This window comes from Pteronotus mesoamericanus, unplaced genomic scaffold, assembly GCF_021234165.1.
Source record: "Pteronotus mesoamericanus isolate MK-2021 breed Mesoamerican mustached bat unplaced genomic scaffold, CSHL_Meso_final scaffold_651, whole genome shotgun sequence".
NCBI lineage: Eukaryota > Metazoa > Chordata > Mammalia > Chiroptera > Mormoopidae > Pteronotus > Pteronotus mesoamericanus.
This window is the reverse complement of record NW_026555325.1, coordinates 5117582-5139241: the sequence shown is the minus strand read 5'-3', so window position 1 is coordinate 5139241 and position 21660 is coordinate 5117582. Positions and strand designations below refer to the sequence as shown.

At 31.5% G+C, this 21660-nt stretch overlaps 1 protein-coding gene across 1 annotated transcript in view; it reads left to right on the top strand.

Annotated features, from left to right (window-relative positions):
• LRP1B (LDL receptor related protein 1B) overlaps positions 1–21660 on the top strand; it is a 1772547-nt gene that overhangs the window by 1557567 nt on the left and 193320 nt on the right. Inside the window, exons 61-65 of the mRNA XM_054562474.1 lie at positions 10177–10365; positions 11199–11347; positions 16641–16734; positions 20800–20916; positions 21037–21156. Coding sequence (XP_054418449.1) covers positions 10177–10365; positions 11199–11347; positions 16641–16734; positions 20800–20916; positions 21037–21156 — 669 coding nt within the window. The remainder of the gene's footprint in view (positions 1–10176; positions 10366–11198; positions 11348–16640; positions 16735–20799; positions 20917–21036; positions 21157–21660) is intronic.

The window sequence follows — 21660 nt, the reverse complement described above, 5'->3', positions numbered from 1 at the left end:
GAAAATGTATCTTTGACTTTGAGCTTTAAAATATATTTGTCTTAGTATTTTTTTCAGAATACTCCATATCACTGAATGATTTAACCTTGTGTTATATACTTATAACTGTTAATTTCTTTGAAGAGCAATGGTTGTATATACTTCAAAACTATAGTTTATCACTGAACTGTCTTTTATTCTGTGGACAAATTGTTTAAAATTCCATCCAATTATGTTGACTATGGCTCTTTATTTATTTCAATACCCTTACACCTGAAGATCCTCATATTAAAGTGTCAGTATTGTAGTACAGTTTTATTGTGTGTTTTTGCTCTGGGAAACCAAAGTATGTTGTGAGAGGTCAGTTCTATGTTTGGATTTAAAAATCCAAATCATAACCCATGCAGTTATCATCTAAATTACATTGGAAAAAGAATCCAGATCTCAGCATGCTACTGATGAATAGCATAGAATATATTTAAAGTGTTTTGTTTTGAATGGGGAAGAAAACACTTAAAAAGACAAAGGGAGCGTTCTGTGCTCATACAGTCTGAAACTCAAGGTAGTTGCATTTGCTTGTTTAGAAAATTTAAATATCTACTGAAGTCCACCAGAGAAAGTGTAGGGAATCGAATAAATGCCATCCTCTAATTTACAATATTCTTGAGTATGTATTTCTTGGTTAGATATCACATTTAATACTTTTCAAAAATCCTGTCACTCATAGACCATTACACGCAGTAGATTTCACAGGCTATTTTATGATAATGATGTCGATGTGCTGCTGTTTACAATACAATAAAAGTTAATGCAAGGGAGAAAATAAAATTCAATTTCTATAGAAATGTTCCTGAACCCATAAAATAAATTGAAATTAACTGTTGTTTCTAAAAATTCTTAGAATTTCAGTGTCAATCATGTCTTTTAGTTTGTCCTTTGAATAAGGCATGCTACATTAAATTGTGTACAAGTTTAAATATATTATTATTTTGCAAATGTCATACATGTCCCATATACTATTTTTAAATAGTGAAAGGTTAAATGTTAACCTAGTTATGAGTTTCAGCCACTTTCAACAATATTATCTGTCCTAAATATGACACACTGGGGCATTGGTAGGCTTGCCTTTGGTCCAGGTTAGTCTGTAATCTAGACTTTGACATGCTATAGTTCAATATTTCATCCATAGCTTAAAACTTTTAATCAATCAATAATTTTCTAACATATCTTAAAGGAATTGGTTGAGGTTGTAACTGGCATAGGGAAGGACTATTCTTCTTTCCTCACTTATCCTTACTTATTCCTAATACTACCTACAATACATTTCAAAATGCTAGTAATACATTATTCTACAGTCATATTTATAATTGTAAAAATGTGGGAAACTGGATACTAAACTCATGTAAATGGCTCTAATCCATACCTTTCCCAAATGCAAAGTGCTTTTCAAAGGCTTCAGCTCTCATTAATGCTGCCTAACAAATATTTTCTTAGTGCGTATGTGTGTGGAATATCATACCTCATATTTAATATTGATGGTCTGCTCTGAAAACACATTTTCAAATGTCTATGAAGGATTATATCACCAGATAAAAACCTAGAAAGTTTTGCAACAGAAATATATATTTACCAAGTACATGAAGCAATATTGCTTTGTTTACTTCAGATACTGAAGAGCAGTATCACCATTGAGAAAAGATATTTGTAGGCACAGTCTAGTTTTCAAAATAAAGGTACAATAATTTGCATTATCTGCTTTATAAACTCTCATATTTATTAATAAGAATATTCTTTTTATTTAAAAAATAATCATCATCCAAAGATATATTTTTTATTTTAAACAGATAAGAAAGGAGATAGAGAGAAACACCAATAGTTTACCTCCCATAAACACCCCAATCAGGGTTTCAAACAGGCAACCTACATATGTGCCCTGACTGGGGATCGAACCTGCAGCCTTTTTTGTGTACAGGATGATGCTCCAACAAACAGAGCCACCCAGCCAGGGCAGGATATTCTTTTTAGATATTAAATATTAAAATGTGCATATTTGAATTTTATTATTGATAATTTAAAAATATATAAGTGAGAGATGGGAATGGATTGAGTTGTATTAAACTAAATATGTCCAATCTATATCACAAGTACATATTATTTGATGAGACAATATGGACAAAAGGAGGCAAGAAATACTAGAAAAAGATGAATAAAGAATGCCTTCAACTTCTTTATAATGGCTTTAATTTAAAGAATAATCCTAAATAATTTATATACTTTGCCTTCAAATATTATATTCATTTTAAAAAGTTATTTTTTACACATTTAAGTGTTTCAATATGAGTGATTGCATTAAGGAAGGACACATGATTATTGCTTGGACATATGGTCAGTATAAATATTCAAAAGGCGGCCTTGTTTAATAGACTCCCAGGTAAGATCAGCCCAAATCTGTTCTGCATTATAAATATGCTGAGTGGAAGAACATTATTTTTCCTCCCATTCAAAGTCTCTTTGGTGGATATGTTTTTTGAAAAATTATGAATTTTTTACTGGAAAATATAAATTTTAAACAATTCATAATATTGGGAAATGTTGGCTATCTTTAGGGTTCCAGCCCTTTCTTAATGCTTTTATTCATTCTGAAAAATGGATTCGGGATTCAGTGGCCTGGTTACCATTAAGTGTAGTTTTATGAAACAGTGGGCAGGCAACATGTTCTTGGAGGCATATGTTTAGATGGAACATTTTGTGTCCTTTTGCAGATGGTGCAGAGGAAATGATTATTTTAATAAAAATACTCTGCAAATAATGCTGAAATGCATGCATAATTACTGACAAAGAAAAAAACCTGTTGGCCCTAAGTATACATAAAGCACACTCCTTTTTTGATGGGATGTATGTAACTAAAGCATTCTCTGAAATTAGTATATCGTAGCCATTTTCCCACCTACCCACTCTTTTCTGTTACTCTTCAGGATAAAGAAAACATTTTTCACCTCACTGACCGCTGTCATGAATCTAACACTTTCTTCAGCATGTTAAACTGTTTTTTTTCTATCCTCTAATTTTATATCTGTTTACCAGCCTACACTTTTCTTGTAGTCTTTGTTTAATCTCACATTGTTTTTTTCAATGCTAATTAATTGTAATTGTTTCATTACCTCCTTTTGGTTTTCATGCTTTACTCTAAATCTTCTCCTGCTTCTCTATATATCTTATATGTTATCCTTCTAAAAAAATAGTAGAAAATTGTTAATATCAGGGTGTCTCAGAAGAGAGAGTTCATGAGCATTCTGATCGTTTTTCCTGAAGACACCTGTTTAGTCAGGCTATATAGTTTACACTGTATGATCTAGGGAATGAGTTTCATTGATTTTCATTGACCAGAGAAGAAACATGTGAGATGAAAAACAAAATATTTTGGAAATCTTAACTGGAGGAGGTTCTCTATCTTATCTTTGCATCCTTTCCATGCTCCGTATGCTAGAAGGCTGCTTTCTGTGGAATGTATCACCAGGTTCTTTCACTTTCTGGCCTCAAGTTGGATTTAATTCACAGGAAGCATTAGCAGGAGATTAGATGGTAGACAAAAGAAGTAGTCGTAATCTTTAATTATCCATTTTTCCTTCATGCCCGACCACTGTGGTTAGCGGTGGCTGAGTTCCTCCAACAAATGGTCTCTGCCCTTTGTGGGTGGCTCTTTTTTCCTTAACTGCAGCTTTCCTCAGCTTCAAACAGACTTAGGGGAAAAAAACATTCCATGACCAGTCACTTAGGCCCAAAGCTCTGTCAATAATTAAGAGAAAAATAATATGACTGACCACATGTACCTAAAATTGCCTTGTTTCATTAAATTATTTGTAATTATCATTTAATGTGTTCTCTGTTTAATATAGAACCCTTGACTGATAGAAGAGATCAAAGGAGATTAAAAGGCAATGAAAAGTTAAAATAATTTTGTAATATTTCGGGTGTGAGGAAATATGTGCCTTTACTTGGGATAATGACACCAACAATATGAAAAATGAGAGATTCTTGAAATATATTTTTAAAAAGATAGGATTTAATATTTTATCTGATATGCTTGTTTACTTTAACGATTTAGGAGATTAAATTTTCAATCATAGTAGGTCACACAGTGAGAATGAGGTTGATCTTAAAGATTGTTACATCATACTAGTATTTATTTCCAAACAGTACATAAATTCTTTGTAATGAAAAAATGTCAACACTCAAGTTACTCTGTAATTATTGAATTTGGTGGTTGCAGTCTATATATTCTGTTTTGCTTTTGAGAATATTGTTTAAGTCTCTATAGTTAATTTTGAATAATAAATTACAGGATTGTTTCATATATCATAATATTTAATATATAATTAGATCATTAAAGTAAATCTTGAAGGAAATATAAGAAAATAATAGAGCATCAATAGTAAAATTTCTGTTTAAGTAATAACTACAGGGCAAAATCATATTGAATGTGCCATTACCCTAAAGTTATATCATACCAATAATAGCAACTATGAGATATTTAACACAATAAAAGATGAGTACTGGTCTATAGGTGTATTTTGTTCTTAAGTATTTAAACTATAATGGTCCAAAATATAAATGTAAAATGGTTTATTCGGGAAAATATTTGCTTAACATGATAAATGTTTCCAAAAAAAGATCAAGAGTACTGTAATAGAGTACCTCCAGCTCTGAAGCCACAGTTCAGCTGAAGGCATATTCTGAATTTCTACCTTCTCTGTTTATCACAATTAACTGGAACCTTAACCGAATAGCATCCAACTTGACTAAAAAGGAAAAACTCCACAAAGGAGAGAGAGAGAGAGTGAAAGAGAGACAGTGCGCGCGCGCGTGTGTGTGTGTGTGTGTGTGTGTGTGCATGCGCGCTAAATATTAACTCCTTTCTTATGCTAGATATAGCCTACAGTATAAAAATTAGGAGCCGAGTGCTTGAGTGCAATGCGGGAAACAGTACAATAAATAAAGCTGTTAAAGAGAATAGAAGCCTAACTACAGCAAACAGGTTCAAATATGCTTTAAATATATAATAAATACTTGTTAACTGAAGCCCACACAATATTCTGTTTCTTCTTGTTTTGTTTTGTGTGTGTGTGTCTGTGTGTGTCTACTGAATACATGTAAATGAGAGGTTTCTTAATTTTTTTACATTTCTCTCTCTTTTTTTTAATAGTTTCAAAATATATTGTCTAGGTTTTATTTTAAAATAGCCTGCCTTTTTTATTTTTAATTTTGTAATTAATTTTTTCAAATACATTTGTCTCTGCCTACCCCCCACCACTTTCCCTTGCCCCCTCCCTCCCTCCCTCCCTCCAACTCTTAACAAAGACTCTTATGTATGATAAGTGGTCATATTACTTTTCTCTTAAAAATGATAGCCATCATTATTTTGAGAAAACATTGACTATTTTTTTTGTAAAATCATCATTTCATTATCATTAAGTTAGTTAAAAGTTCTCATGCCATCTCATTTCATGTTTATATTTTGTCAGTTCTACTAATTTTCAAATTACATTGCATATATATAGGTAATATATATGTAAATAAGAGGCATGTCCAGAAAAAATGCAGTCATTGTTAATATAATGAGAACAGTTTGCATGATATTGATGTAATTAACCTCACAGCTGAGGGGAGTGGACTATAATGTGCATGTGTGAACAATGACAACTTCACTGTACTAGTCAGTGGGAGTGCTGGACGATGTTGAATCAACATGTGTACTGTGTGGCTGTTGAATTTAAAATGGCTGAATGAGTAGAGCAAATAATCTGCATCAAATTTTGCATTAGGCTTGAACATTTCTTCAGAGAAACTATTTAGATGATTCAGAAGGCCATAGCTATAGGCAACTGACGATTGGCGGATTCATCATGGCAATGTGCCAGCTCATGTATCACATCTTGTGCAGAGTTTATTGGTAAAACATCAAATTACCCAGGTGACTCAGACACCCTATAGCCCACATTTGGTGCCCTGTGACTTCTGGCTTTTCCCAAAACTAAAATCACCTCAGAAAGCAAAGAGATTTCAGACTGTGATTCAGGAAAGTATGATGGGGCAGCTGATGGTGACTGTTAGAACTGTATGAGGTCCCAAGGTGCCTACTTTGAAAGGGACTAAGACATCATTGTCCTATGTACAAAGTTTCTTGTATCTTGTTTCTGAGATCAAAGAAGATTGGACATGTTCAGGGTGGTTTGGTTGTAGACAGTTTCTTATATCTTCTTCAATGTCTCTCTTTTTCATATTACATGGCTGGGTAGCTTCTGGACAGACCTTGTATATATAACTTATATGCATATACAATATATGTGTATATTATGCATATACTATTGTTACAGATATGTTACATATATACAAATACTTAATATAGGCATATATATACACATCTATATCTATAAGGTAGAAATATGTAAATCAGTAAAGAGACAAGAAAAGGTAAATTATTTTATTTTTCTCATTCTGAGTCATGAAAATTTCTTGTATCAAAATATATAATGCTTTAGCTCAGAAAATCTCATTTATTCTCAATATGAGTTGAATTCTTCATATGTTGATGGACATAGGTTCATTTACTTATAATTATCATTTAGCACTTAATATATAGTAATTTTTTCACAGAAGCTTAAGCAGATAGTCAGATTACTCTTGTGAAGAGATTTAGGTCCTAAAGAGAAAATGGAAACATACTGCAAATTTATGAGCTGAACTTCTAAAAAGGTAATACGTAAAGATATTGTTTGTTTTTGCTTTCTTTTTGTTTGCTAGATTTTCATTCGCATACTTGTGGTATTAAGGAAATTGTCACCTTCTCTTACAGAGTAATCTGGGGAGCCAGTATAATGTTAGCTATATAACACTACATTTCTTCTTGTTAACATAAGTTGGTGTTTTTACTTTGTTTTATTATTTTTTCTAGAAGAAATACTCTGGTGGCTGTGTTTGATGCTGTTGGGGAAATAAGCATGTTTGCCAAATGAGCAGGCCTGGAGTGGGCTTATAAAGCTACTACTGGTAGTCAGATCTTCATTGCCAAAATCAAACATGGAATTAAACAAAAAAGATGGTCACTCTTGGCAAAGGAACTAATTTTCTTCACTTTCACTTGACTTTACTATATGTTCTATATGTTCACTTATGTGTTATCTTTCTTCTGAAATAAGAATTTAATTTTCAAAGTCCATAAATAAATATTGATTATTTGATAACAGAGGGTTTGTGGTGGATGATCAGTATAAGCTTAGAGGTAGTAAACTTGTCTAGTACTTAAATTGCCCTATGTCTAAAAATAATATACAATGTAATTAAAATAAAGAAATTAAATAAAATAATTTTACATGGAGCTTATGAAATTAGTCCCACTACTTTATATACTTGTATTAGGTTGCTAAAGCTACCATAACAAAATATCACAAACTGGGTGGCTTAAACATGGAAACATATTTTCTCACAGTTCTGGAGGCTGGAGTCCAAGATGAAGGTATTGGCAGGTATGGTTTCTCCTGAGGCCTCTCCCTGGCTTGTAGATGGCTGTCTTCTTGCTGTGTCCTTACCCGGTCTTTTCTCTGTATGCACATACCTTTTCTCTTATAAGGGTACCAGTCACATTGGATTAGGAGCCCACTCTATAACCTCACTTAACCTAGTTACTTCTTTAAAGGTCCTGTCTCCAGATACAGTCATGTTAGGATATAGGGCATCAACATGTGCACTTTGTGGGGACACAATTCAGTATATAACCATGCTTTACCCAACCAATCTGGCTTTCTTAAAGGCAATGCTGATAAGTAAAGTGGCAAATAACTCAGCAGTCAGAGAATCTGATTTAGATTCAAATATCAGTATCTTCATTTGCTAATTATTTTCCATTCCATCTGTTGTCAAATTACTTCAGTTTTTCCAGATCTTAGTTTTCTCATTTGCAAAGTGATGTCTACTCTTGCACAATGGAGTTGTATTAAATAAAATTATGTGTATAAAGTAGATATCATACCACAGGATTTCTCTACGTCAGTACTATATGCCTGATAATTTTTTGTGGTGGGACCAGAATTGTCTGTCCCACTTGCTGAGAACCACTGGCCTACCTCCTGGTAAGCAAGTGCTTAATAAATGGCAGCTATAATTACTTACTGAAGAGTTAAAAGACTATGCTACTTTTGAGATGTTAATAAGTAAATTCTCACAATAAACTCTTTTTGAAAAGAAGTCAATTGAATCTCTGATGGACTGAGAATTTTTAAAGTAATGATTAACTTTTTAGATCTATATTTAATAATGCAATTACTTCCTTTACATTTAAGAAAATCTGAATTGAATGTTTGAGACTTTCAAATTTTTTCTGGAAATTTTTATTTTATTTTGAAAATTTCCAAACATACACATAAGTTGAAAGATAGTTAAATTATCACCCATCACCAAGTTTCACTCAATTGTTTACATTTTGCCACATTTGTTTTATCTTCCCCAAAGAATTTATACAGCCAAAGGAGGAAAGTGGGAATACTTTGTATAAATAACTCAGACGTGATTTATTCTGGCAATGTCCTTCTCTTCATCTTTCTGTGCAATTCCACTTACCTTTTTATTTTTATTTATTTATTTTAAATTCTATTGTATTTTTTCATTATGATTTAATCCCATTATATATTCTCCCCGCCCCAATTGTAACACTGTTTTCCATGTCTATGGATCCTTTATCCTTTTTGCTCCATCCCTCAATCCCCTGGCTTCCTGCCTGCACTGTCAATTTAGCTATCATCTTGCTCTTTATGACTGTGTCTCTTGTTAGTTCAGTTATCATTTTAGTGATCGGTTCCATGTGTATAGGACAGTGCAAGATAATTTAGTCTGAGTGTATCATGTGTGCACATATGGATTTTTCTTGTTTTTTACATCTTTTATATGAATAATATCTGTTCTGAGATAAATTTCTGGCCAGATACTACATATTGTTAATGGTCAATGGCTTAAATTACCACATATTTGTAGGAGTCTCATTTATTTCTTTCATTTCTGTTTTCTCTAAATCATAGTGAATTCTTTGATTATATTAGCCCATTAGAATAAATCAACAGATTTAAAATTTCTTCTTCAAGCTTACAATAGAAATTAATACAGGATTTAAAATATAAGGCTGTAAAACATCTTAAGACTGAATTGTTTTATAAATTTTGACAGTTTCCATTTGCTACTGAATGTGGAATATGTCAAATATACGTAGCCATTAAAATCTAATTTATAAAAATAATACATATTATTTGACTTACAGTACCATTTTTCATTAATAAATATATTCTCAGAGTTTCTAAAATTAGACCTAGAAATTAATACAAATAAATGTATTGGAATGTTAGTGCAAATTGGGAAATTTCCTTTTTTTTACTTATTGCTTTAAATTTTTTTGAAAAAATACTCTAATATGGTTTAAAATTATTAAACCCCCAAACCACCAAACAAATTTATTACATCTTATTTACCTGATAGGATCCTGGAATCCCATGAAAGAAAAATTCATATCTGTGGTTTTCAATCTGCTGCTTACATTTAAACCCAGCCCTAAAATGAAAGCATAATTATAAAATAATTTGAATCTGCAACTAAACAGTTTTATGGCTGTTAAACCTGCATAATACATTGTTATATGTCATTCTTTGTTTTCTCCATCTCTATCCCATCTCATTTTGCAAGAAAAAATACTCATAAAATCTCAGTGACTAAAATGGTTTACAGTAATCTTATAGTCACTCTTTCTCCAAGTAGATAGAAATTTCATCCTTGACATGTAATTTAATCAATTTAAAAGTGGGAGAGTGGTGCAATGACCTGTAGATTTAAGTTAAGGACAACTGTATATATACATATACAGTTTTTAAATGTTGAATGTTATTTGTTTCTGGTGAAGCAGCCATAATTTGTGAGCAGGATAGCATTCATTTTCTTCCCAGTGGTTGAACGGAGTTAAATCTGAGCAAAGCACACTACTGTGCCAGATCCTGCATTCTCTTACCTGGTAATAAAGAATGCTGCCAGCCTGACAGGTTGTCACAGCAATTATTCACATGAAGTTCTGTAACAGGTGTATCTGTCAGCCCATGTAGTATTGAATATTTTAACTGGCAGTCTTCCAAGACTGAACATTAATCTTACCATCTCCTATTACAGTCCCTAATCAAGATATTCCAGGGGTGATTGCACTAACATTGTTTGAAGACTACATCTACTGGACTGATGGGAAAACCAAGTCACTCAGCCGTGCCCATAAAACCTCTGGAGCAGACAGACTCTCACTGATTAACTCATGGCATGCCATCACAGATATCCAGGTGTATCATTCTTATAGACAACCTGATGGTAATTATTCTTTCCATGATTTCCATATATGCATCAACATCTTTTAGTAACATTCCATTTTTGTTTCCTCCAAGGTTAAGTGTAAATTTATTTTTGAGAAATTTTCTAAGATTTTATTATTTAGCATAATTGTATAAAATGAATTCAATTGATAGAAAGCACTGTCATTAAGGGATATAATTGAAAGCTCAATAATAGTACAGACAGTTACTGATTTGTTGAGTCATATTAAGCAGAAATGACAATAATACATGTGCTGGAGACGTAGAGACTGCATTCTTGAAATAATTTATTTACAAAATATTTACAGGATCCTTAGTTTCTGGAGCACTGCGTAAAAGGAATTATGTTTAAGTAGTTCTAGGGTTATAAAAAGGAGAATTATATTGTTTTTTAAAGCATTTGAAAATTCTATCCATTGTGGTAAAATAAAGTATTGATTATATTGCTTAAAACAAAAATTTGACCTAGAAAACAAAGGTACTACAATATAAGTTGTGGATCATTGTTTTGTTGTTTTATTTTACATTAATAGTTTTAAGCATATGTGTGTCTTCATCCAAAATGCTTCTAGTCTCTGTTTTTTATTTTCTGATGGACTAAAATACTTGTTTTTTGTGGAAATGCATCCTTAAAATGATCTAATGGTAAAATGAATGCCATTGGACATGAGTAGAATTTTTAATAAAATAAAATTATGTTTATAATTGTGTTCTTGATTGGAAAGTTCTATTTAATTTTAAAGTATGAAGTTTAAATATCTTGTTTCAAATATCATATTATATTATTGGTTTTGATTATTTTGCCTTCTTGTTGTTTTTTCTCATTTGTAGTCTCCAAACATCTCTGTATGATAAATAATGGAGGTTGCAGTCATCTCTGCCTTTTAGCTCCTGGAAGGACACATACTTGTGCATGCCCCACCAACTTCTATCTTGCAGCTGATAACAGGACTTGCCTATCCAACTGCACAGCCAGTCAGGTGAGTGGAGGTCTTCAAATAATTCCATGTAATGAGTGGGCAAGCTGCTACATAGACTTTACCTGAATGTTGTTTATTTGTTTAAACATTTTTCAAAACATCATTTTTTTTGTTTAGCATAAAATTAGCTGATCATTCCATACTTCACAGAGTTACAGAGTAAGGGAAAAGCAATAATAATGTGTTTCAAATCATGAGTGGACATAGCAGAACCATCAGAGATTTGATGTATTTCAAAAAGGCAAGGTGATTGAGGCATAAGGTTAAAGTTAAGATATACACAGCTTAAACAAATAAACAAATATTCCTAAATAATCTGCTCTGTATCGCTCTTCTCCCATTTCTCAGAGGATGCAATATGGAAAGATAAATTGTGTGGAAAGTAAATTCTAGATTTTTTTTATTATTGAATTTATTGACATGGCGGGGTCAGGGTGAACACCTAATGCAGTATACAAATATGTTGTAGAATTGTACATCTAGATTTTTTAAATTATTTTTTGTTTTGTTATTTAATTATTTTGTTATTATTAACACTATTACAGATGTCCCCAATTTTCCCCCCTTCTGTTACCTTCTAGTCAGTCCCCCCTCTACCACCGCTGGTCTACACCACATTGTTATCTGTGTCCAAAAATTATATGATCTAAATATTTTCCTTCTGATACCTCTTTTTCTTCAAAGTATAGTTATTCTCAGTGAATATATCCCAGAATTTAAATTTTCTACTTAATGGTAATTTCATGTAGATAATTTTATTACTTTAAGATTTGGGGCAAGAGTCACATGACACCATAAAATTTGGTTGTGTTGTATTTGTGCCAGTATCTTATTTAAGACACTGTTCTCAAAAAAACTATATAATTTGTCTTTTTTATGACTAAATTAATCATTAGAATTCTGTGTTTTAAATTTGTTTGTTTTCCAATTCTAGCAGTGATATCATGGAAGGGACTAAGTTTCTCTTAGTGTGTCTGTGTTTTTGAAATGGAGAAGCTAATGCTAGCTCAACCTGCCTCTTAAGTAATCACTATGAGTATCATACACTAAAGAAAAGAACAAAGGAAAAAGATTGACCCCCTTCCAGGGAAGCACTGTGTGTACTGATTAAGGGCACAGACTCTGAAGCCAGGCTTCTTGTGAATATAACCCCAACTCTGCTTTAAATTTACTGGTTTACCTTAAGTTTATTACTTAACTTCTTGGTACCTCTGTTTCCTTATCTGTTAAATAAGAATATTTGCAGGCCATTGTTATAAAGAGTAAGGGAGTCCTCATGCATCGTAAATGTTATTACCTGTGCCCTCTAGTGCAACTGGAATACACTGAAAAGTATGTGTGCAATTAAGTGTGAACTTACCATCAGGAAGTTCTGATGCCGAGTCAGAATCATAGGTCACAGTCTCTTTTTCCTTTACAATGTGCATTGTTTTAATTATAATCCCTTAAGCGTGAATGTAAACAAAATACATTATTTTTAGAGAATTAGAAATTTAAGTCACTGTGAGAGGTAAATTAAACAAGCTAATTATTTCTAGATGTAAAATTTAAAGGAGAAATCACATCTTTTTTAAAATTTTAAAATATGGTGCTTGTTAGTACTTTTTCGCTTACACAAATTTCCAACTTAATCTCAGGTGATTTTGAAATAGCCTCTGGTCCCTGGCTCTGAAGTGGTCCACAATTCACTCTGTTGAGGTCCAACATTAATGTTTTAGGTGACTTGGTAGAGATGATGCCTACCTAAATCACTTACAGCGTGGTGAGCCTCCATAGCCAACAGGAAATAAAGCCAAAAGATGCTTGAGATCAATATCTAAACAGCAAGGCCTAGGTAGTAAAGCATCAGCCTTGCTGCAGTCATAAAAGAAATAAAATATTTCAACTTATTATATAATAAAACCTATACTTATGGTAATGTAATGCCCAAAATTTTTATCAATTAAATAAAAATCTAAATCAAAGTAAAAAAGTATTTTTCATATAGTTAAATAATTTCCCAATTTTGTATCAATGATGAAACCACTAAAGTACAATTTCTCAAATAATGTTTTGCATGAATTTTAAAAATATTCAACAATAGCAAGAGAGAACAAAAAATTGTATTATCAGATGTTTTTGTTTTTAACAAAACTTCCTGGAAAAAAACATATTATCACTTGATTTGTTTCATCTTTAAGAAAAACCTTAATGAAGAACAGCTAACACAGTCCATTAGTGGTTATCCCTGTAAATGTTGTGGTTTATGTAGTCATTTTGTCTCTGTTTCTTTTCTGACTTAATGGGAGGAAAACACTCTACTGTACACTGCTTGAAGTCAGATTATAAAAACATAAATTGAAGGGAAGTAGACATTAAAATGAAGCAATAATCTAGGTACTTTAGAATCATACCATTAAGTTTTCTGATATAAATACTGCATTTTTAATTTATCTTTTAGGGAATTTTGATTTGTTATCATCTAATGATTATAGACAATAACAACTCCAAAACAATACTGTATTTTAGATAAATAAAATAGGCAAATCACATCAATAGGAATTATGTTATGATTGAAAGTGAACATATGAAAATCCATACAAAAATCAAAATTGAACTACTTTTTGTAGCACTGACAACTTCAAATATTAAATTTAAGTCATTTAAATTAGAAAATAAAAAGTAATTTAAAAATGGCTTTACTAACCTTTTAAATGGAGATTTTTCTTTTTTAAATGAACTTCATTATATATGGGATTTGCATTTTATTCATGCGTTCATTTTAGTAGACATGTATTTAGTAGTTCCTTTATAACTTCTTGTGGGTGATAATTGCAATCTGCAATTTATTTTATAAAAATGTTAGTCTTGGAGTATATTTATCATGAAGAATGTTTTATACTTATACTTAGCATTGATCTTTTTTAAGTCACTGTATTTAAGTATGAAAAGAAAAATGAAGCCATGAAGCTGAGACACAAAATAGAACAGATCTTTCCCTGAGAATAATGAATAAAATGTTGTCTAGCATAAAATATAACAAGTATATTTTACCTCAGCCTTCTCTTAAGTGAAAATCTTTTTATTTTCTTATTAAAATGTAATTGCATGCAAAACCATAATGTCATATGTAATTGCAACATTTCATGTTTATTTAAATCAGGCATATTTAGTAAATTTAAAAATATGTATTTAAAAAAGAAATCTTGATTGCGAAGACTTTGAATATACTTAGGAGAACTGAAATTCTCTTTTGAATGTACTTTGATATACTGTAATGACTGGAAATACTTAATGTTCAGGACAATTGCTTTCAGACTTAACTTTATAACCCCCTGATAATCACTATCTAAAAAGGGTAATTTTTTTTTCTGTGATAATTTCTGAAAACCACAACACACATGACCAGAGCCAAAGCAAATAAGAGAAAATTAGTAGAATGGTCAGAACTTCCCTTGGAGTAACAGTGTTCTCGACTCCCTATTGCTACTGGAAATAATAATAATAAAAAATCCACACTCTTATTTTAAAAAATAATGGAAATCTACCCTGAATCAACTCCATGATATCCAGACAGCATCAGCAAAGATTAAGATCAAATTCTCTCTTACTTTAAGAAAGTAACAGTATTTTAAATGAACAAAACTTTTAGCTCGCTTATCCATTCTCATTACAGAATATTGAACCTAGGCTCAATATTTCTGTGTTACAAATGTGTCTGGTATATAACATGCTGCAATAAATGCCACTTTGCTTATAGTAATTCATATGGGGATCACAACAGAAACAATTCAAAAAGGAAATTAATAATTTCCAGGAAATTAACTAATGGTTTAAATTCCAGATAAATATTATGACATATGCTTTCCATTGAATTTTTATTAAAATAAAGAGAGAAAATTGTAGTGCTGCAATAAACATCCTGCGCTTTATCTATTGATTGGTTTCAATAATTTAAAGTGAATCTTTTGATAACTACTTCAGATGCACGTGTTTTTTATATGGAAAGTACGGTGTTCTTTAATTTCTTTTACCAAATCAGGGTAAGCTTAGAACTGAATTTTCTTAAGAGATTACCAGGGAATAATTGACTGAGCTTTCTTCATCTCTGTGTACAGTTGGCCATTAATGAATGGAACAATAACTGTACTCTGCATTAAGGAATGACCTCAGTTCACATCACCTTCCGTACAATAAAAATTTGAAAAATTTCTCTGGCAACGATTTACCTACATGCTAAATAGTCTATAAGTAAATATTGCTATATAATATTTTTTCAACTAATTTTTCTATTGTTAGTTTTCATTTCATATTTTATTTTAAAAGAGAGTAGTTACATTTTCTATTTCTGTAAGTAATATAATTATCTTTCTTATTACTCTTTCTCAACTATTTTAAAAGGAAAAGGACAATATGCCAAATAAAACACATTAAGAAATATGGTGTTGAATAGTGTTTTGAATAATTTAAGAACAAGTTTTATTACAGCAGTCTTCTTATATATTTCTATTTTTAAAAAATATAATAGCAAAAGACCCTTTGCAACCTTAACTTTATATTTTTAGTTATCAAAATCTCTTTTATTTATCCTAAAAGATGTATATTTATTAATAGTTCTAAAATCTGAAAATAATTATATCACCCTCAACTGCTTTAAAGAAGTATTCTTAAAATTTATGTAGATATTCATTATGACTAAAGGTGATAGATACACTTAATGACCAGGAAATTCCATGGAATCACAGTGTGATAAAGCTAGAAAGGACCCTTCAAATTATTTTCACCTCCTCATTTATTGCCTAAGAAACAGAGACTGAGAGATGTGAATTGAATTGTCCAAGATTCCTAAGAAAATACAATGCAATTAAGTTAATTTAAATTAGCTAAATTAATATAACTTGATACCTCTCCTGATGTTCGTAATAAACTTTAGCCCTTCAGTGTGTAGCATACTTTTCTCTATACAGGGCCACATAATAAATATTTCAGGCTTTGCTGGCCGCGTGGTTTCTGTAGCATCTCAACCCCTCAGCTCTGCTGTGGGACTAAAGCATAGTAGACAACATACAAATAGATGACCTCCTCTGTGCTCAGGCAACCTCAGGAGGTTTTCCTGGACAATGCACTTTCCTGGCAGATTATTTTGCTGCTGATTGTTGTCATTTATTTGTTATCTTGGAATTATCTTAAGACCATTATAGTTCACATCACAGCAAGAATTAGCCTAGGCTGCTTTGCCCTGGTGAGTTTTTAAATACCCATTATATTCATTATATATAAGTAGGGTTCTTTCACCTTTGTTTCTTTTCTTTAGTTTCGTTGCAAAACTGATAAATGTATTCCATTCTGGTGGAAATGTGACACCGTAGATGACTGTGGCGATGGATCTGACGAACCTGATGACTGTCGTGAGTACATTGGTGAATGTAGGAGTTTAGAATTCAGAGTTCCTCACATCCCAGAAGTAAAAGGTTGAAGCTAGATCTAGACAGCATTGCTTTGTCACACTTTTTCAAAATTATAATAGAAAAATTTTTTGTCTATATTTAAAAATACAACAAAATTTGTGGCAATGCATTGTGTATGTATCTGTAACTATTACATTTCGATTGACAGCATCAGCAATTTGTTAGTTTTTTTTCTATTTACATTTTACTTGTAGAATTACTACATTGCTCCATGTAGTTATCAGTAGAATAACAATCAGCATGATTTTGACTTAATATATCACCATTTGGAGGCAAAAATGGGCAAGTTTTCAGAATATCACTCAATGACTGAAATTTTACCTTTAAGGAATACAATTTCTCCACTTTTCACTCAGTATTAAAATACTGACCATTTATGAAAAGATATTTTTCCAATATAAATCATTAGTTTTTACTTAGGCTCTTTAGTATGCTCTTAGTGATTAAAAGTGATTAACAATCATGTATGTCTTGACATCTGACTATGATTGGTGGCATAGTTAGATGCTTTTTTTTTTTTAAGCTATCTTTGGTAACTTCACTTGTAATGATCAATCAGCAGACTTTTCCTTGATGACCTTCACAGCTCACTCTATGGGTCATTCCAATACTGACCTGTCAGGTTGAAGGTGCTTATAGTCAATCATGATAATTCCCTCAACATCCCAGTGGACGGTTACCAGGATTTGGCCTTGACATTAAATTCAAGATTTTTCTTAAGCTTACACTAAAGAAAGACAGTCTACTGTCATAGTGAAAGCTAACTACTTTTTTTCTGTATACTTTCTACCATATAGTTACAAGGTTGTTTCAAACTCAGAATCACTCAATTGTTACTTAGACAAGCTTTATTCTGTCACTCATTTGAAGTTCTTTCACAGAGCTCATTTATTTGTTTGAAGAGCAATAAGTAATATATAGTCAATAAAAAATGTTATAAAAGTCATCAATTTTCTAATATTTTTATGATTATGAAAGATCTCTAGCTCTTTGATTTATTAATATTTTTCTCACTATGAGAGATAATATAGAAAAGCTAGTTTCTAAATGCGATATACTATTATGCTTGAGTTATTCTTTTTTTGAAATTATTGAGTAGAAAGGAATATCAAAGTAATAAGAAATTACATTGAGTACCAAGTGAGATTTACTCATCTAAAAAGAGTTATTAATTTCCCCATAATAAGGTAAAATTCTTCATGATACAATAAAATGTAAATACAACTTATTTTTGTAATTGCTAGAAATAAATATTCATAAATTTTTAATTTAGTTCTTATGTGAAGATGACCTTTCCTGTCTAGGTTGCCTAAAATTTTCTCTGGGCACTATCATCATGATGACCTGCAGAGAAAGTTGTTAACATTCAATGCTTTCCTTTCTAATATATTATAAATTCCTGAGGTCTAATTTTAATCTAGGCTGAAATGTTATGCTGTTATCCCATTGATATAAAAATTACCTATATATTTAGTATAATGAGTTTTTTCACATTTTCCCATTTACAGAATATATGGTGAGCAAATGTAGCTTACTGTCTTTTGAGGGGAACCAAAGGGACATCTGGTATCCAAGAGCTTCTGTATGATTCTTGTCTTGGTTAAATACCAATACTACACATTTTTACTGGTGGTATTATCTCTATGATCTTTTAACAAATAACCTTTTAATTGGAGTTGATGGGTTAACAACACTGAACATTTGTAAGCGTAATTTTTTGTTTTGAGAGTCATGGTGAGGTAGAATATTATTTACATGAGACTGTGGAGTGTTTGGTATTCATTTTTGAGTAGGTGCATCATCAAAATTTGTGGCTACTAAGAGTTACTGACCATACCTTAAAAAGCAGGAAAGCTTGATCCCAGTTTCACATACTTGCAAATATACATGATGTTTTTACATAAATGTAGATAAGATGAATTAAGAATTCTCTGGCATCATGAGTTTGCAATTACATTTCCCATGATATTCCAATTCACCAAGGATCATTTTAAAGACAGATTTAAAAGTCAGATAGGCTTCCCAGTTATTTCCCATAACTAGTACCCTGAAGGAGGAATATTACAGGAAACTTTATAGGAAGCAATAGGAAATAGAGGAAATGAACATGTTTAGATCATGATAAAAAAATAAATATAGCAAAGTTTATACATTTAGTGTGATTACTTAATAAATATTATAGATTGCAAGTAAATGACGACATTTTAGAACTCTATTCTGTGAAAGTCAGCATGTATTAAGGGTTATTTTATTTTAATGTTAAGGAAAATTTAAATTAATACTGTAATTATAAAACATATGTTATTTCTCAAAGTTTAAAATATAATTTGTCAACATTTCATTGACTATACATTACTAGTTATGTTGATTTCAAAGTCAGTTATTAATATATACATTATTATTATCAGTTAAAAATAAATGTTTTATTGCCTGCAAGTTTGTGAGAAGAATTCAGATTCAGACCTGGATTTAAATTTCAAGTCTAATACTTGAAAATTATGCATTTTCAATAGGACTTAATTTCCTCATTTATAAAAGTTGAGGAAAGAAGGTTGTGATGAGATTCAGTTAATAACTGTATGTGAAAGGACCTCACCAGCATCTGATACATAGTGGACACTCAATAAATCCTACTCCATTATTATTGGTCATTTTGTAAATTCCAAAATATAGCAGATAAAATGAACTATTATCTGAGATTTATTTACTATGATAAAATACATACAGTATATAAAAATTTTTACTATTTATAATATAGTGCCTTTACCTTATTTTGCCATGTATAATGTACACCTACATAATGTACATTTTTGTGCTATTTATACATGGGATTATTATATGCATGGTATGTAATCATTATACCCATGTATAATGCGCAGCCTTATTTTTCCCTCAAAAATTTGGGCAAAAAAGTATGCATTATACACAGCAAAACGTGGTATATGTTAATAGAATAATAGAAATGAATGTAGGAGGGGGACCCCAAAAAAATGGAATTTATTTCTTAAAAAACTGTGTATTTATTCTTACATGTTTAAATGTCAGTCACCCTCAAAGTACTCCCCATTTGATGCAATATACCTATCAAGATGTTTTTTTCCACAGCTCAAAGCAGTTTTTGAACTTGTTGACTTTGATGCCTTTTCGTTCTTGGGCCATTTTATGTTTCACCTCTTCCACATCAGTAAAATATTTCCCTTTGAGGACTTTTTCATCCAAGAAAGCAAAAAAAAAAAAAGTCTCTTGGGGTGAGAGCAGGTGAATAAGGAGGGTGGGACACAGGAGTCATGCCGTTTTTGTTCAAAAACTGCTCAACACTCCTTATGGTGTGGGCAGGCGTGTTTGTAAATCACCTGTCATGAAATGGGTAAATGTCTTGAAATAGTCTTCAAAAAAAAATTCACTGAAGCCAAATGCAGCCTCTCGCAACAATGCCAGCTAGTACACAGGGAAGCCTGTACTACAAGCGGCCAGCCCTCCAGAAGACAGTTTATTTTTTGGGGGTCCCACATCTGATTTAAAATGTGATGCTTATAAAATACGCTTGCTTTAAGTAGTTCTAGGGAGTATGTTTTGATGACAGAAATTCTTCTCTTACACATGATAGGCAGCAAAGTGAACAAAGAAAAACGATTTTTTAAAAAATGATATTGGAATAACTATTTTTTAAAAATTACAATGAATTCTGTCCTGCCACTTAATCTCTCAATATCATTTTTTGAAGTGAGGAGACATTTATACGTTTTTAAATATATATCTTTATATGTTATTAATTGCTTTCCCTATGTTAGTTTATGAAGTACAATCTTGAGGTCATTTGAGTTCCTCCTAGCTTAGCTATGGATCTCAATCTAATGGCTATCTAAACGCAAGATGTTCCCGTTGTGTTCTTGGATATGTTTACTGTAATAATATTACAAACGTTTTGAATGTCAGAAAAGCTCTGTTTAAGAAATCAGGAGCTAAGTGTGTCATTCCACGATATCTGTATGCTTCTTCCCCCAGCTGAATTCAAATGTCAGCCAGGCCGATTTCAGTGCGGCACTGGCCTCTGTGCTCTGCCTGCTTTCATCTGTGATGGAGAGAATGACTGTGGAGACAATTCTGATGAACTCAACTGTGGTAGGTGATTAATTTTTTAACTAAGGAACATAAATCTAATTCTTAACTGATTATGTCCACAGTGGTTTAAATGCAGACATGGGTCTCAGCACAAATAATTTTGTTCTTTTTATCTTTTAGATACACATGTCTGCCTCTCTGGTCAGTTCAAATGTACCAAGAATCAGAAATGTATCCCAGCAAACCTCAGATGTAATGGACAAAATGACTGTGGAGATGAGGAAGATGAAAGGGACTGTCGTAAGTCACCTTAAAACATTCTACCTTGACTTACTTCTGACTCTCCGCTGGAATTGGTCTATACATTTTAACTGTGCGGAGTAAATTCATTCAGTGTAGAAAAATATAACAATAATTATGCCAAATAACCCCAAGTAGCTGTTTATTGGGATGGATAACGAAGCTGTATGTGAAAAATATAGAGAAAATTAAAACATGAGCGATCTTTACTTAAAAAACTACCTGGAGATTTTGACAAAGATGAAGTAAAATTCATTCATTTATATCATCCTTACAAGAAACAGCAAAAACAACAGTACAGGTGACTATGGAATTTATATATATATATATATTGCTCATAGTAACTAGGTACAAATAATTTTCTTCCACTGATTAGTTACTTGAAATTAACTTCATTTTCATTAGATATTGATTTTCCCCAAAAAATATATTTAAATGTATGAGGAGAAACAAAATCTGGGCAAAATAAAAAGTTATTTGTTAAAAACTGTAAATAATGCCCTA